The 16619-nt window shown below is 36.3% G+C and overlaps 2 protein-coding genes and 1 pseudogene across 2 annotated transcripts; all 3 read right to left on the reverse strand.

Moving 5' to 3' along the window:
- Positions 1 to 456: 456 nt before the first annotated feature.
- On the reverse strand, positions 457 to 4337 carry LOC119982557 (annotated as a pseudogene).
- Positions 4338 to 4526: 189 nt separating this feature from the next.
- On the reverse strand, positions 4527 to 8300 carry LOC119982558 (plant UBX domain-containing protein 1-like). The gene is made up of 8 exons (XM_038826009.1): positions 8088 to 8300; positions 7066 to 7162; positions 6897 to 6965; positions 6199 to 6266; positions 5880 to 6009; positions 5476 to 5580; positions 4892 to 5109; positions 4527 to 4783 (listed from the first exon to the last, which is right to left on the reverse strand). Exons 1-7 carry the CDS (start codon positions 8169 to 8171, stop codon positions 4910 to 4912), a joined length of 753 nt encoding a protein of 250 aa, XP_038681937.1. The 5' UTR covers positions 8172 to 8300; the 3' UTR covers positions 4527 to 4783; positions 4892 to 4909.
- A 2413-nt stretch (positions 8301 to 10713) lies between these two features.
- LOC119982561 (nuclear transcription factor Y subunit B-5-like) lies at positions 10714 to 11515 on the reverse strand. The gene has a single exon (XM_038826011.1). It carries the CDS (start codon positions 11408 to 11410, stop codon positions 10961 to 10963), a length of 450 nt encoding a protein of 149 aa, XP_038681939.1. The 5' UTR covers positions 11411 to 11515; the 3' UTR covers positions 10714 to 10960.
- Positions 11516 to 16619: the final 5104 nt, after the last annotated feature.

A 16619-nucleotide genomic window follows, 5' to 3' on the forward strand; every position in this document is an offset into this window, starting at 1 on the left:
ATCAAAATAATTCAACAACTTTTGAAACCACTAATTGTTTGGTAGTAAGTCATTAGATTAACTCAAGTGTCCACATAAGAAGATAAGGGAAAAAGGTGATGGAAGTGCTCCACCTAGAAAAATTAAGACATGAGCCATCCCTTTGTCCTCTACGACAGAGATTCCAACTCGAAAAAGAAGGAGAAAAAAAGCACATGTACCATTCTCGACTGGCTAATAATTTTCGGATCAGACTTGATGAATAGTGAATAATTATCAAAACGGGGACAGTACTCATTTCATGGTAGAGCTCTTCATCATTGATAAACCATTCCAACAACACACATTAGTAGAGAATGTGAAAGACCAGGTAAACATACCACACACCAACAGCCAGGGAATATTGCAGAGGAACAGCATCCATCCAGTCAGTGTAATAGCCCTAATCAGCTCATGGGGTTATCATACTCTGCAATATTATATTGTGGCCATATTTAGTCCGGAAGGAAAGTAAACAGCTGTTACAGGTCTAACAATGGTTGCATTTGCATTTATATAACTTTTAATCGGTGGAACTTAACAGAAGGTGAAAGAATAGTACATGATGTTAATATATCTCTTCATAAAAAATAAATCCTTTTAGGAGGCTGCTTCTGGCTTCAGAAAGTTGTGATACTCCAACTGAGACATCTCCCCTCAGTTCACTGGGTCGAATTGGCAGCGATAGAAACTGCAAAATCATATTGAAACGGACATCAGCAATCTAATTTTCATTTTTTTTTAGCATGTGCCCAAAAGACAAAAAGATATGACAAGAGATACTACAAGAAACTAGGCATCAAGGGCATGCAGAACCAAGAAAAAAGGATAAATACAAGATGCCATGGTTGGAAATTTTCTAGAAGTTGGACCACTTGCTTCTGAAGTCCCCTCAAAAAAGATAGAGAGATCATAAAATGAACAAATTTTCAATTTATGGACTATTTAGAATCATGACAAAATATGAACTAGCTGGAATTCTTGCTGACTACTCCACAAATTCCGCAATTAGTTCATGTTAGTTGTCACATAAACACCATATAACTCACAAGGCTTGTTTCATCTAATGCTTCTAAAATTTCATAGTAAACAATAAGATGGCAAATATTTGACGGTAAGAAGCCCAAGCTGAATTTGAACATCCTATCTTTTGTTTCTTACCTTCCATCCATGCCTAGAATTACCACTGTATTCTTTTGATGACCAAAAACAACCATATACTGCGAACCTTCAAGCAAGCGGAACTGAGCCACTGACCATTCAGAGTTGAAATACTTGGAAACTCCTGCAATACGGATTCTAATTTAGATCTGAATGTGAAGGAACCCAAACTTACTTTCACTATAGCAATAGAAGATTACAGCATAACTCAACATTGTGAAATTCATCCCATTCGTAATATTTAGGAATGTCAAAAACTTGCGAAAAGCTAACAAGCTTCATTTAATATTTAATTCTTTGAGGGCCTACAATAATCCAGTTAAAGTTATTCTAACAATGTCATTGAACTTTCAGAATATCTCAACTTAACAAGGCCATCGATGTGATCCATTGATGAGCCCCCATAGGCCAGCAATCAGACAGATCAGAAGTTCTAGCATTTAAATGCTTGGAGATAAACAAAATGATTTGAGAAAGTAAGATATGAGATGAGTGATAAGTAAAGTGCAGAATTGAAAGAATTCACAGCAAAAGAAACACACTCATTCTAACACTGAAAAACTTCACCTTTAAAGAAAGATAGAGAAGAAGACAGTGATGCTACAGAATGATTTGGATCCGATGCACCTTGTGGCTTGTCAATGGCTTGGATTCCTGAATTCATCTTGACTTCTTGAGGATGAAAACATGGACAGTGCCCTTATCACTTGAAACTGCTAGCCATTGGGCACTTAAAGAGAAAGCCAAACTATAAATCTCTGCTCTATCTGCACCTCTCCGTACCTACAATATGGCATCCACTTAATTTCAACGTCTCAGGTTTTATGAAATCATAAGTTCATAATGTCTCAGCAGAGAACTTAATGAGAATCAGATGAATCAAAAAGACATATCATTTATTGGAAAAGGTACCACAGTAAGTTAATGTGCCTACTCATGTAAACACAGTTGGGTAGGAGTGCTGGGATCATCTATCCTAGTCTAATTGCTGTATTTGCACCCCATACTAAAAACTCACGAGGATGTAAATAATTGGCCAAGATAGGTACAAGGAAAACAAACAAATTTTCCAAAAGAAGGAAGCATGAAAAAGAGAAAGCAGCCAATTTAATGAATCAGCAATAGCTTGCGCATGCTGGTTACCACTTATCCGTTGGCCTTAAAAATACCAGTAAATAACTCCTTAGCAACACAAAATTTTCACAAACTATAAAATTAAGTCATATGCTCAAGACATGTTAACCCTCCATAGTCTATAAAATTTGCTTCAATTCAATAATCCTGGCTATATGATAAACTACGGAAACTCATCAAGGCTCCAAACAAGCTCCACTACTTTTCTTTGGCAAATCATGGCTTGTTTTTTATCAGCCCCCGCCCCCCACATTCTCACCCCCAACCCTTTTTAAGTGAACAGAAGCTTCGCTAATGCAAAACTGAGCGGAAGTAGACTATAATTCACCAACCACTTTAACAACTCCTACAAGAAGTTATAAAATAAAAATAGATTACATATTAAAATCCCAATCTAGATCTTCAAAACCCTATCATCCTACAATTTCACAAAGTGTCACAATGTAAAGTGACTATCATAAAAATAAATACTGATGGACCATAATTCAGCTACATACCTCTCGCAAAAGGGTCCCATCAGCGGTATTGAATATCCAAACAAGAGTCCCCTTGATACTAGCTGTTGCTAGCAACTGCCCATCTTGGGAGAGTGCAAAACAGGCAATCCTGGAATCGTGCGCCATAATAAACTTAGGTCGCTTAGATGCGTAATACTCCACTCTCTCCTGCCCCTTCTGTAATCCAGGACACACCAGCACAACGACCCAGTCACCTGTGATGCCTCACATAGCCCCTTGGGATTCGGATAGTCTCGATCTGATGCAAGAGCTTCAAATCCGCGAAAATGTAAACAAATATCTTCTGCTAACACTGCAACAATCCGGTCCCGCCGAAGCTTTACGGATCGAACATCAGAACGAAACGACAATTCCCCAATGCATCGGCTCTGGTGATCGTCCCATATCATGATCTTATTCGGAGGATACCGAGGGTCCGGATCACCACGAACAACTGCCAAAATATTGCACCGGAAAAGCATCTCAACAACTCCAATGCCACCGCCACGATCAAAATCGCGGCGAAAAATCTCTCTGAAGGGGTCGCAATTATAGATCCTGAAACCCCGGTCTGTGCCAGCAGCAAAGCACCCAAAATCTTGATTAAACGAGAGATGGTAAAGGGACAGCGGCGCCCCAGGTGAAACAGCCTCCGGCGGGGAGGAGAGAGGGGAATGGAAACTGTGATTATGAATTGTGGAAGGAGCAGGGTCAGAGACCAGGTGATCTGTGTGTTCTTGAGCATCGATACTCCATGACGAGACAGCATCAAGAGCATCAGACTGAGGCTCCGATTGCGCATCATCCGGATCGCGGGAAGAGAGAAAATTAGGATTAGAGTTGGGGTTGGGGTTTGGCCAAGGAGGAGAAGAGAAGGCGGAGAGAGTCGCCATGGGAGGATCAAAAACGAATTTCGTAGGTGGAGTGGCGGAGAATTCAATTCTCTTGTCGTCGTTATTCGTCTGGAGACAGATTTTATTCTTTGCGTAGCTGTTTCAGTGAAATCATAAATTGTAAGTACTCCTACTACCGTCCTAGCTAGGATTTGAGACTTGATTGTCACAGTCTCCACCAAACCTACTCAATTTCCGTAAGAACGGGTCTCTTATCATTTTGGGCCAAATCCACGAACATATGTGGCGTCACATGGATTTTCGGCATGGATTTATGTGGCGGTGCTGGATTTGCTGTGAGAGACTGACGGACGAACTACTCCACTGGAGGAGGAGCCCAGTTTGTCCGCATGAACACCTATGGACACACAACTGGCTCGCGAATCGCGATCGAACTCTTCCTCTGTCAAATTACGAACAGAATTTCAAAAAGCAAATATCATCGTAGTTACCGGAAATGCTGTGATCAGAATCGCGATTTAGCTTCAAAACAAGGAATCCAAATATTAACATCATGAACCTAAGAAAATTAGAAAAAGAAACATCGAGAGGAAAGGATTAGGGTTTGATGTTCACCAGACTAGTTTGCCGCCAAAGCTCCCTTTTACCAATTGATTAATTTCAAGGCAAAATTTTCAAATCTTTTTGCCTTCGATGAAACGGAAGCTCCTTTAGCGTTTCGGTTTCACATCGCGAACTAGATCGTACGGGCCCATTGGGCTCTTAAGACTTGGGCTGGGCCTTTTGACATCAAAAAGAGCCCAAGTTCCATTGGTTCATACGTTTCATAACGATGAAAGTAGAGCGAGTTGAAACTTGAAACTACGATGACAAATACAAAAGAGATACTGCAAATAAAGGTACACGACTCTCCAAAGGGCTCAACCTTCGATATAAAAGACAATTTTATCTCAGTAAGTTTAGAAGTATGAACATCCTTTGCAGAAAACTAAAATGTTGCCATCAGAAAGCCCTTCACAGCTTTCAAATGTATTTTCTTCTTCCCAAGAAGTTCACCGCTTAGTCCAACCTAGAGAGAAGCTCTATTTCTATGTCAGGAGACAGCGGGTTGAAGCTTGCCTGCAGCGACAGGGCCAAGATGGAGGAATCAGAATAGTTAAAATTTAGAAATCAAAGCAGTCGAAATGGCTCAAGTAGTATAGACAATAACAAGAATGAGGAGCTCACATGAAGAACCATTCAGTATCACATTTTCAGCCACTTTGGCTTTGCAGGCTTTTTCTCTGTAGGTTTACGCTCTTGAGCAACAGGGGGTGGAGCTTCTGTAACAGGTTCTGCCACAGACTGTGCAGGTTCCATCTGCTCATTGATCACTTCCAAACCTTTCAAAGACATGATCTCTTCCAGGAGGAATGGACTCAAATTGCCAACTGTAGAATCCTCATCTATATGTGATAGAGAAGAGAAAGAAAAGAGATAATTCATCAGCAATAGCTTTTATGTTCTTGGTCACCAAAGAAGTAGTGCAGTCACTAAAGGATAATAATAGCAGGGGAGTTTGCACGGGGAATGTGCAGCTTTGAGATATCCAGGGAGCATGGAGAAAGAGTCATTCTAACACCACTAACACTGAAACTAAAACATTGAAATAACAATGGAACGAAAAATCTTTGGGGCTAAATGCTTAAATTCTCATCTATCATACTAACTAGGAAGTGTGATTATTAAGACAACTTACACTCAAATATAAAAGTTCAGCCATAAGTATCTTAGTGTTTTGAAGCATTCAAGCACATTATGCATGTACTAACCTTTTGGTAGATCATATGAAAAATACACAATTACACCAGGAATAAAGCCTGCACTGTAAAAATCCTGAGATAAGTCTCTTAATTGCTTCTTAGGAGGAGTGGTATCTGCAACACAAACACCCAATATGCTTTATGCTTTATTATTTCAGGACAAACTAGTCAACAAAGCACTATTATCGGTCACTGAAACTAAATCATTGAAATAACTATGAAACGTCAGAAGCTCCAGGAAATATAAAGATATCTGTGCATATGTATACAGACGCAATCATTTTAAATATATGTATAGGGAGGGAGGGAGGGGGGGGGGGGGGATGGACTACAGAATATATATACATATTCGACATGTAGGATTTCCCTCACTAAAAGTCTAAAACCTGAGCGAAAAAATCGTACTCCCTTACATAGATTGAATGGAAGTTCTGGATGAGTGACCAGGTTCTTGAGAAGATCAACTAGACTCTGGATTGTTTCTGATGGATGAAATGTAACCTCCAATGTGTGATTATCAGGAAAGCGAACTCTAACCACAGCCTGTATGCATGAATAAATAAATTAGTTGAAACTCATGCAAAAGAAATTATATTTTGGAGCAAATGATGGGAAAAGCTCCATAACATCCAATAAAGTGTCAAAAACTTAAAATACATAAGCAACCGATTTTTCATCAAAGTTATATCAAAGACACAGCAACATAAACAACAATAAGATTCTATGACCAACCTTAGTTATTCTTGCCCTCCGGGCTGCCTCTTCGGCTTCTCGAAGTTTCCGTGTCTTTAAAAACCTCTCTGTTCATAATCCAGTAGATAAATCATAAGATATATCATACATCTTGCTTTGTCAATGTATATGAGTTTCCCAAGTCAATCATCCACTATGAGTGGTGGAAAAGGGGAGAGATGATAGGACCCAAGAGAGTTCAGTAACCAAACAAAGATATGTGGATTGGAAGCAGTTTCTCTATTTTCAGAAAAGTAAAAGCTAAAGCAATCTTTGCCACGTTTAAAAAGCAGCAGTTTAGAGCAGTTTGTAATATGCTAGAATACGAGAAATTTGGGGTGGGGTCAAGTATCGGAAGTTACAGAACCTTTGCTGAATGTTATAAAATCAACAGTTAGGAACATAGTTTGCACATTAAAATAAATAACGAGTAATGTCACTTAATGTTGGACATTTTCCTATTAGTATTAATAGCTAAATCATAAACTAAAACAGAGCTACCCAAGATGATATTTGTTTCTGTTCTCAACTTATGATTCTTAAAAAATGATGCAGGTTTAGCTGCCAACTGAAAACAACATAGTTGCTAAATCCATGGTCTTGTTCTGTGATTATTCCTGGATCCTGGTTTCATCACATGCAAAGATCGGCAATGAGATTTCCTCTCTCGCTACTGATACAATAGTTTGAAATAATACCTTCTTTTCTGGATGACATAACTCGATAATAATCTTCGGCAGTGAACTCATAATAGTCATCAGGCTCCTCTGTCAAAAATAATAAAGAAAATAAATATAAATAAACACTTGATCAGGTGACTAAGTAGATGACTTTTGTAGTAGGTGAAGGATTCAAAGTAGTTCATACCACTGTTGGTAACTTCAGTAGGTGATGTAGAAGCTTGTGATGTTTCAAACACACGCAAATCTCTTCCAAACTTTTCTCTTATAGCTGCAAACTTGGCCTGATCACATTTTCACCCAGTAAATAAATATCAAACGAAGGTAAGAGTATGCCAGCAACTATTGCATTTTAGTTGGAAGATCTCCAATACAAAGGTTAAGCTAGATATTTATTATAATAATTAGATAAGAGTGGACAAGTTGCAATTGTGCACTCCAAAGTTGCAGATATTAACTAAAATTAGATGGTCTAGGATAAAATGACTTCTGATGTTTCATTTACCATTCTGTTATAAGACTTCTACAACGAGTTCAACTATCATATTAAGATTCACAATTTTCACAACTGAAAAGCAAGAAGAAAATAGAACAAGGCCAAGCTATAATTAAGTCTTACCCTCCATAAGTTCTTAAGCTCAATGAAGAATTATGCAAACACCCTTTTTAAGTAGTTATCCAACTTTTAGGAGACTCCAATGGTTGATCAGCCATTATTAAATTAGGAAAGCAAAACATTGGAATAAATATAGAGCTGAAAAGCCCTCGACACCATGGACATATAATCATATTTCAGATCCTTTATTTGTTTCTCGGTAAAGATTTGTAACTAAATTTCTTTAAGGCAAGAAAACAACCACAAGGAATTCATATAATTATTGAAAACACAGAAGCTCAATTACACTGATCTGGGGTATCAAATTAAACTCTTCCACGAGTTGCTCGTTGCCCGTGATTTCAGTTCATAACACAGTGACACCAGGTTATTCACTGACCTCTAATTCCAATACTAAAGAAACCCTAAAATCAAGAAACGCACATACATCGCCTTGAATCATCAAGAACTAACTAAAATTTAACGGACTTGAGAGAATGTTCAGGCCAAAACCCTAGATCGACCTAGATTACAAGATTGAAAACAGAAACAACAAAAACATGGCGGAGATGCTACAATATAAAGGAATTGGACTATTCGAGTCAAATAAGAACCTTAGATAACTCAGCCTCCATGGGATCGACTGTACGGAGCCTCCTTCTCTTCAAGGTCAGTGGGGATGAAGTACCCGCAATCATCAGCGCATACAGAAAACAAATTGGCTTACTTCATCTGTGATTTCTCTCGATTTCTATCTTTCTCCTAATCGCGGTGCTGACTGATGATGATATTCCTTCCTTTACCTTGCACGTCTGCAATAGCAGAGACGAAACGGCACGTGCAAAGTCTGTACTTATCGCGATGCCGATTCGTAGTAACCTTGGGCCGGGCCTGCCTCGACTCTTGAGCTTGGGCTCACTATGCGAAACGCACCGCTTCGGAAGGCAAATGACAAAGCTTATTTAGGACGCTACTTTGATCAGGACCGTAGATGGTAGATGATATCCCGTTTAGCTAAGTGTACGGATAGGATGAGAAATAAAAAAATTGACTTTTACTCAAACGCAGCATGCCATCCAATTACATGGGCTTTTTCTTTCTCTTGGGCTTTTCTTTTAAGGAGCTTTCTCTATTGGGCTCAATTATGCATGGGCTTCATCCTCCTCTTGGGCAATTTTCTTAAGGAGCCTTCCTTTGTTGGGCTTCAGTATGTAATTGTCACTTGTCAGGAAACCCCCACCCATAAAAAAAAAATGTTGGTAGTATTTATATGGTGGTAGGAGTGGATATATTATGAATAACAGCAATCCGAATCATGCGGGGCACACAATGTACGTCTATTGTATTATTTGAAATAGTTGAGACAAAAAATATTGGAATTTTTTGTATTTTTGTATGAATAAAGATATACTCTATTTAGTTATTTATATGCAATATAACTCTTGAAAGCCCTAAACATGGACAAAAATATATAAGCGTATATAGAACATATACATACATGCATGTAAGTATGTAGGGTTGGGAGTCATTAGCATCAGAAATCTCAAGCTTGGAAGATTCATCATCAGCTTTGGAGGCTGGGAAACTCTGTGTTGAACAGATCGAGAGGAAGGAGAAGATTCAGAGGTACATGAAGAGAAGGAATGAAAGGGAATTTCAGTAAGAAAATTAAGGTATGTGTGTGTGTCTGCATGTCTGTGTCCACATATATACCAAAAAACTGAAATCCTAATGAAACTCGATCTGAACTAATGGCAGAAACCCCACACCCGAATAAGACCTCTCATGATCATTAACCTAAAAAGGAAATCTACAATCTTTGTCTCTAAATAAACCAATCAGACAAAAATTTCGTTGTTTCTTCAAATGAAAACAGCACAAGAAGCCTAGAAAATTTGCCTCTTAGTAAACAGATCAAAGGACCCCCAACTATTTCAACGACTCAATCCAAAACTGGCAAAGCAAAACCCTAAGAATTGATACCTACATATCGATAATCCAATCAAACTATCAAATGGAAAACAAATTCTTACAATCTTATCCTACATATGAATAATGAATCTCCTTTCAACAAATCTCATTGAATTGAAGTGAAAATCAAACCCTACTAGTAGCTAGCCAATCAGCAACAAACTAACTTAAAACTCCACGACCATATATATATAGATAGCTGAAAGTAGCTAAAATGAAAACCTCAAAAAAATTTGCCGATTAGTAAACGGATCAAGGACCCCAACTTTTTGAACGACTCAATGTATAACTGGCAAAGCAAAACCCTAAGAATTGATACCTAAATCGATAATCCAATAAATCTATCATATGAAAAACATATTCTTACAATCTTATCCTACATATGAATAATAAATCTCCTTTCAACAAATCTCATTAAATTGAAGTGAAAATCAAACCCTGCTAGCAGCTAGCCAATTAGCAACAACTTAACTTAAAACTCCACAACCATATATATATATAGATTGATGAAAGTAGCTAAAATGAAAACCTCAAAAAAATTTGCCGATTAGTAAACAGATCAAGGACCCCAACTTTTTCGATGACTCAATGTATAATTGGCAAAGCAAAAACCTAAGAATTGATACCTAAATCGATAATCCAATCAAACTATCAAATGGAAAACAAATTTTTACACTCTTATCCTACATATGAATAATGATTTTTCTTTCAACGAATCTCATTCAATTGAAGTGAAAATTAAACCCTAATAGCAGCTAGCCACTCAGCAACAAATTAACTTAAAACTCCACAATCATATATACAGATCAATGAAAGCAGCTAAAACAAAAACCCTAAAAAATTTGTCAATTAATAAATGGATCAAGGACCCCAATTTTTTTCACAACTCAATCCATAACAGGCAAAGCAAAACCCTAAGAATTGATGCCTAAATCATTAATAATCAAATCAAACTACCAAATGGAAATCAGATTTTTACAATCTTATCCTACATATGAATAATGAATCGAACTCTTTTTAACAAATCTCATTAAATTGAAGTGAAAATAAAACCCTAATAGCAGCCAGTTAATCAACAACAGACTAACTTAAAATTCCACAATCATATATATAGATTGATGAAAGCAACTAAAATGAAAACCTTAAAAAATTTGTCGATTAGTAAACAGATCAAGGACCCCAATTTTTTCGACATCACAATTCAAAACTGGCAAAACAAAACCGTAAGAGTTGATACCTAAATCGAAAATCGAATTGAACTCAAATCAATAGAAAAGAAATAGCCATCTTATCCTATATATGAATCTCCTCTCGACAAATCTCGTTAAATTGAAGTGAAAACACAAACTCGAAGTGAAATTTCACAAACTTGTTAAACTAACAACACCCAATCAGAAGACAAACCCCAAGGTTTTTATGCCAACACAATCTACAAACAAGATTAGAACACCCCCCTTCGGCTTCTAGTTCTTCCCCCAAAATTAAAGCATGTATATAGTTCTCTTTATACTTTAATTTATGACATCATCCCCTTGTTTTTATTTGCTCTCTCCCCGTCAAAATCCCTATACTTGTGCAAATACCTCTTCAATGGCTCAGCATAATCGTCGAATCCAAGCGTAGCCAGCGCCGAACAAACGTCGTCGCCATTGACGGTCTTTCGCTTCTCCTTGTGACACTTATCAGATGCCTCTCCGGTGACAAAGCTTATGAACTCAGACGCACATTCTTGCATGGTCTCTTTAGCTTCCTTGGATATCTTAGCATTTGGAGGCAGAAATTTCTTCATGATCCGCCCAACGTTGGCGATTGGAAGCAACCTGTCTTGTTCCTTGATGAGTAGTGATGATGGTTCATAGCGATAATCATGATCAGCTGAGCCACCTGAGGAGGTGGTTGCTCCTCCAAAGTTGTAGTTGATCTGGACGTGTTTGTCTGATGAATTGTTGCCTAGGTTATCAACCATGTCTATAAAGAGAAAGTGTGTATGATATATATATATATATATCCTTGTCAAACACAGACACGTTGCTCCAAGATCTGATATATATAGAAGTGTCTCTATAGTACACACATATATATGCCCAATGAAGATGGTAAAAGACCAAAGGTTCCCCAGATGATGTGGTATGTAAATAAGGATTTTATTGAAATTCTCAGTTCAAACACATTGAAGATATTGTCCGCTCTACGTCACGGGCCAGCATAGATTTATTTTCATTGGCCGTCACCATTGGTACTTAGACCCATGAAAACGTGTCTTCAATGTGAAAACAGCTGAGCTTTGCTTATAAACCACTCGGCTAGGTTATGTCAAACATATGTGGTATATTTTAATCTTGACAGATGTCTTATACGGTGTAGTGATAGTATAATGCTTATAATAAAAATGGTAAAAAGGTTAAACGATGAGAAGCGTTTATGGCGTAATGACAACTTTTTTTTTTGGTAACATGAAATCCACCCAACTGTTCGTCAGATAACTGATCGGTAAATTCCAAGCCACATGGAAGACCTTGCAACCCCATGGACCAGTCGAGACCCAGTCTAGGAAGAACGTAAGGTGGCACATGCTGGGCCGAGCAAAGGTTCATCTCGCAAATTGCGATAATGGAAACATGCACCGAAGGGATTGACTTGAACTCCTGCTTGCGCTAAGAGTTACCGCGGTCAAGTTCACAATCTCAACCAACGACCCATTACTAATGATAGCTTGCTTGTTATCACTGTTCGTGTTAAGAACAAAATCATGTGAGTATTAAGTCTCAAAGCGGACAATAACTCTACAAGTTGTTTGTGTTAAATTTTCCTAGAATGACAGGTTTTGGGAGGACAATTTGTTGTTGGTTTTGTGTTAGGAGTTTTTTTTTTAAGTGATGTGGATGATTATAGGTAGAAAGGTTCCATCCAAACCCTAATAGCATAAAATACTATATAATAAGTCACACTCATACAATGGTCCCTACCCTCTCTCAATTCTTGGGTTGGTCTCAATGACTTTGGACTCCTTAAATTATGCCTTAAAATTGGAGTTTGTGGACTATATATATACACGTGTGCTTTATACATTATAGATACAACCAAATTATGCCTAAAAAGAACCGATGAACTACACTATTAAAAAGCCGGCCCTATCATGTTGGGTTGCCTACTTAATTAGGCTTTTGTGTACGAGATCATGTCTCTACGCAAAGACAAATTAATCTTACTTTATAATTATCTTAGTTTCTAAACTCATGGAGGGTCCTATAATGTGAGACTTTTATGTACGAAAATTGTATAAAATCTATAGGTCTTTTATGGGTGAGTTAGCTAGGGTTGACATGTGGCAAGCAATGGTAGATTGATCTACTATGTGGATGGGGCAAACTTGTATTATTTGGTGCAAATTAATTTACAATTCATTAATTATCTTACTAATTGAGATTCATTTAATTTTTCGATCTAGCTAGTAGTACTAAAGCATCATTGTTCATGTTTAATTTATTAATAAATTAATGATTTAATGTTTTGCTTATGCAAGCCAACTATAGTTAGATGCTTATGCTTTATTTTAGATCGAATATCATAATAATCACGCGAATGACAGATTCTCCGACAGGATTACGCATAAACTATTAGATACCCAAGTTCCCATTAATCACATCCTATATGTTATTTTTTTTTCTAGATAATCCAACAAAAACGTTTGTACATAACATTTTCAATACAAACTCTAAGCAATTTCTTATCATATATATATGAGTTTGACATTACTTGCTTATAGTCGTTACTAATTCTCGTTTATTTTTATATTTATTTTGTCTTTCACCCTAAACAAAATATACATTGTTGAAAGGTTTGAAATCATCCATACAATTTATGTGTTTTTTTTTTTTTGCAACATAAATGGCTTACTTTCATTTTTATTTTCTATTTATGGTTGGAACATAATCTCAAATTCGTAATTATAATTAAGTAAACTATATATATACATACACATTTGTAGAGAATATATAATTTTATAACACACAAATAAACAAAAGCATATCTCGATACATGTTCCAAGATTATATATATATATATATATATATATATATATATATATATGTATGTATGTATGGTTAGTAATTAAAGTGGGTGCTTATTACTTAATTAGTTAGTACTTAGCCAACCAACCGTACTCCTCCTGCGTGAAACTACTGTTAATTAATGAACATGATTTGTGGTCCATATCTGTCTTTACTAATTAAAAAAATTACATCAATACTATATATATGTTTTGATAGAAGTCACTAGGCAGTCGGTGACCAAATTAATCCCTCTTGGCATCTCCAATTAATTAAAAAAAATAATAAAGAAATCTGATGAAAAGTTGAAAACTAGAAACATTAAGGTGCAAAATGGAATTTGTCTGGACCTGGCCTTTCTATAAAAGCCCATACTTTGTTCATCAGTCAAAACTCGAGCAAAAGTGATAAGGATCCCAATAATCAATCATGTTCATTGATCGATGCACATAAGATTTTGTGGATCCCTATATATACATCAATCAATGGTCAAGATTAATTTTTGGGTTGATTGGGATCCGTAACATTTTTAAAACTTAAGCGGCGAGCCAATCAAGTTGCCTTGCCCATCAAACCAAAGTAGCTTGGGCCTTCAAAAGCCCACAGGCCACGACTTATTCCCTTCAAGCCCAAGTCTAATTCGTATCCTTTACTTCTCTTTAGGGCCCCCACATTGACGGAAATGGATTTCATGTTCACGGAAAGGATGTGGATCAAATTCCAAGGGGTTGGCTTGGTAGTAAATTTCTAGGGTTAACTACGGTCAAAGATAAAAGATTCAACTCTCACGTAAAGTAAATTTATCTAGTCATTACCATAAGTCGAACTCAATTACACTCAAGAAATTTTTACCACACTATTCTCACTACCTTGTTCTCTCTTAGCCGTCTCTCTAACCCCTTTTAGAGAAACAAAACAATTGAAATTAAGTTACAACCCTAAAAAAGATCTTATATTTATACTGAAAAATTGCACATCTCGTCAGCTATCCGAATGGCTACTCAAGCTGTCCGGACAGATACACCTCTTGTCTGTCAACTTCTGTGCCTTTGGCTTCTATTTTCCAGAAGACACACCCAGCTATTTGAACATATGCTCCCCTGCCAGAATTTTTGCACTCTGATTTTAGATCAAAATTAATAGTTTGGTAGAGCTAATATATTGGAAAAATAAGAGAGCTTATAAGCTGTCAAAATAAATTAACTTACAAGCTGTAATATAAATTGTCATATCTTTGGTGATATTTTTAAAATAAGTTAGCTTAAGTTAATTGCAATAAATGAATGAGGATCATATATATACGCTCCAATATATTCCTGTGATGTGTATTTCTTATAAACCACAACGCTTGATACACAATGTGGGATTATAAGTCTAACAAATTTCCTACAAAAGATAAGAACTTGACTCGATCATTTTTGAATGGAAAATTAGCTGAAGAGTCTTTGACTTATTTAAGTAGTAAAGCTCATGTCAGTATGTTTGCCTTTATTTCAACAAATATAGGTATTTAGGGCAAAATAATTGTCTCTCTCTAGTATTAATTGTCACAAAATTATTAATTTTGACCTTAATTTTGTTATAATGCTAGCTTGTGAGATCATACAGACATAGACAGTTTTTTGTCACATTTAAGATGGCAATTAAAGCTCTACATAGATTATACGTATCCTATAATATATATATATATATATGTATGTATGTATGTATTTTTTAAATATAGAGATTATAATAAATAATTATTTTTTCTTATCAGAACCTGTCTATATCATCAAGACAACAAGAAAGAATATTTATTTATTTTTTTCCGTTTGATTAAATATCACTTTCATAGAATGTTAATTTATAATAAGGCAATAATGCCGACTTTTGTGTTGGTTTTATCCATGGAATTCTTGCTAATGTAAATTAGTATGTGGGTGTCTCCTACTTGTGAAGCATTTGATCGTCTTTATATGGGTTTCATCATTAATTAAATCAAATATGTCTATGGATGGATTAATTAATTTGTTGGTTTAATGTTGGCCCATATATTGTCTTCACATTATAGGGTTTCATCGATCTTCATCGTTGATAACTAAGTACATTTTTTGTCGTGACTAAATATAATTACTAATTACCACTTGTGATATACAAGTATAGCCAAAAAAAATGAAAAAAAATTACATTTAATTTTGATTTAAGCTTTTTTTTGGTAACCAAGAACAACATACCAGTTTGTTCCTTTGAACATCCGATATGAACCGATAAGATCTCACGCACAGGAGCTTCACACCTGACGATATGGTAAGTTGGGTCAAAGCCCAGTGCGTGCTCATAAGGATATTGCTCACAGTGTTAATCAAACTCATAATAACCCGAGTCCACACAGTTTGACCCTAAAGAGATTCACCAACTAGGTTATCACCCAAGTGATTCCCTACTCTTTAAACACCAACCAAAAAATCATTGGTTCATATGGCTAAGTTAGTTGTTTGAACCTCGCATTTGGACTGTGAGTTTATCGTTGGGATAGAGTTGGATTGTGCTTTTAGTGAATGTTCTCATTTTTTTTTTTAAAAGGAAAGGTAAATTTGCCGAAGTGGTATATATTGTAATACCTTGGCTAGATATTAAAGTAAAGTTAGATGGTAACCGTAATACTAATGAAATTTGTGTTCTTATTTTTTTTCGTTATTTTAGCAATGGATTTGTACGGATATATTGTGGTTGTGGTTAGGGATAAATATAAATTATAAATTGTCCCTTCAGCAAATGCAGATACAATTAGTGATAAATATTTTCTTTAAAAAAATATTGAGAATAAGATGTAACACTAAATCTAACTAAATTCATGAAATTAAGTTACAAAATTGTTTGAGCAAGCCTTCACCCCATGCTCTAGGGTTTAGCCCATTTATTCTGTCATCAAGTGAGAAACTTCTGTGCATGCCTGTTTGACTGTCCAAATTTAGACTCATATCGGATGTCTAATGGGTGACCTTGTATATTGTAGTTTTCGGTTAAAAAAAGAAAAACACATCAATGTGAGATATCTAAATTTAATTTAACCCCTCATAATGACACTGCGTGATGTGTGACTTATGCAAGTATTTTACCATTGGAGGAGGGGGGATTCGAACCCTG

Source organism: Tripterygium wilfordii, chromosome 17, assembly GCF_013401445.1.
Source record: "Tripterygium wilfordii isolate XIE 37 chromosome 17, ASM1340144v1, whole genome shotgun sequence".
Lineage (NCBI taxonomy): Eukaryota > Viridiplantae > Streptophyta > Magnoliopsida > Celastrales > Celastraceae > Tripterygium > Tripterygium wilfordii.

Coding starts and splice junctions, on each gene's coding strand:
- LOC119982561 (XM_038826011.1), bottom strand. CDS start 11,410: ATGGTTGATAACCTAGGCAACAATTCATCAGACAAACACGTCCAGATC.
- LOC119982558 (XM_038826009.1), bottom strand. CDS start 8,171: ATGATTGCGGGTACTTCATCCCCACTGACCTTGAAGAGAAGGAGGCTC. Junction 6,267..6,896: donor TATGTCATCCAGAAAAGAAG/GTATTATTTCAA, acceptor GATTATGAACAG/AGAGGTTTTTAAAGACACGG. Junction 5,110..5,475: donor TTCATATGATCTACCAAAAG/GTTAGTACATGC, acceptor TATCACATATAG/ATGAGGATTCTACAGTTGGC.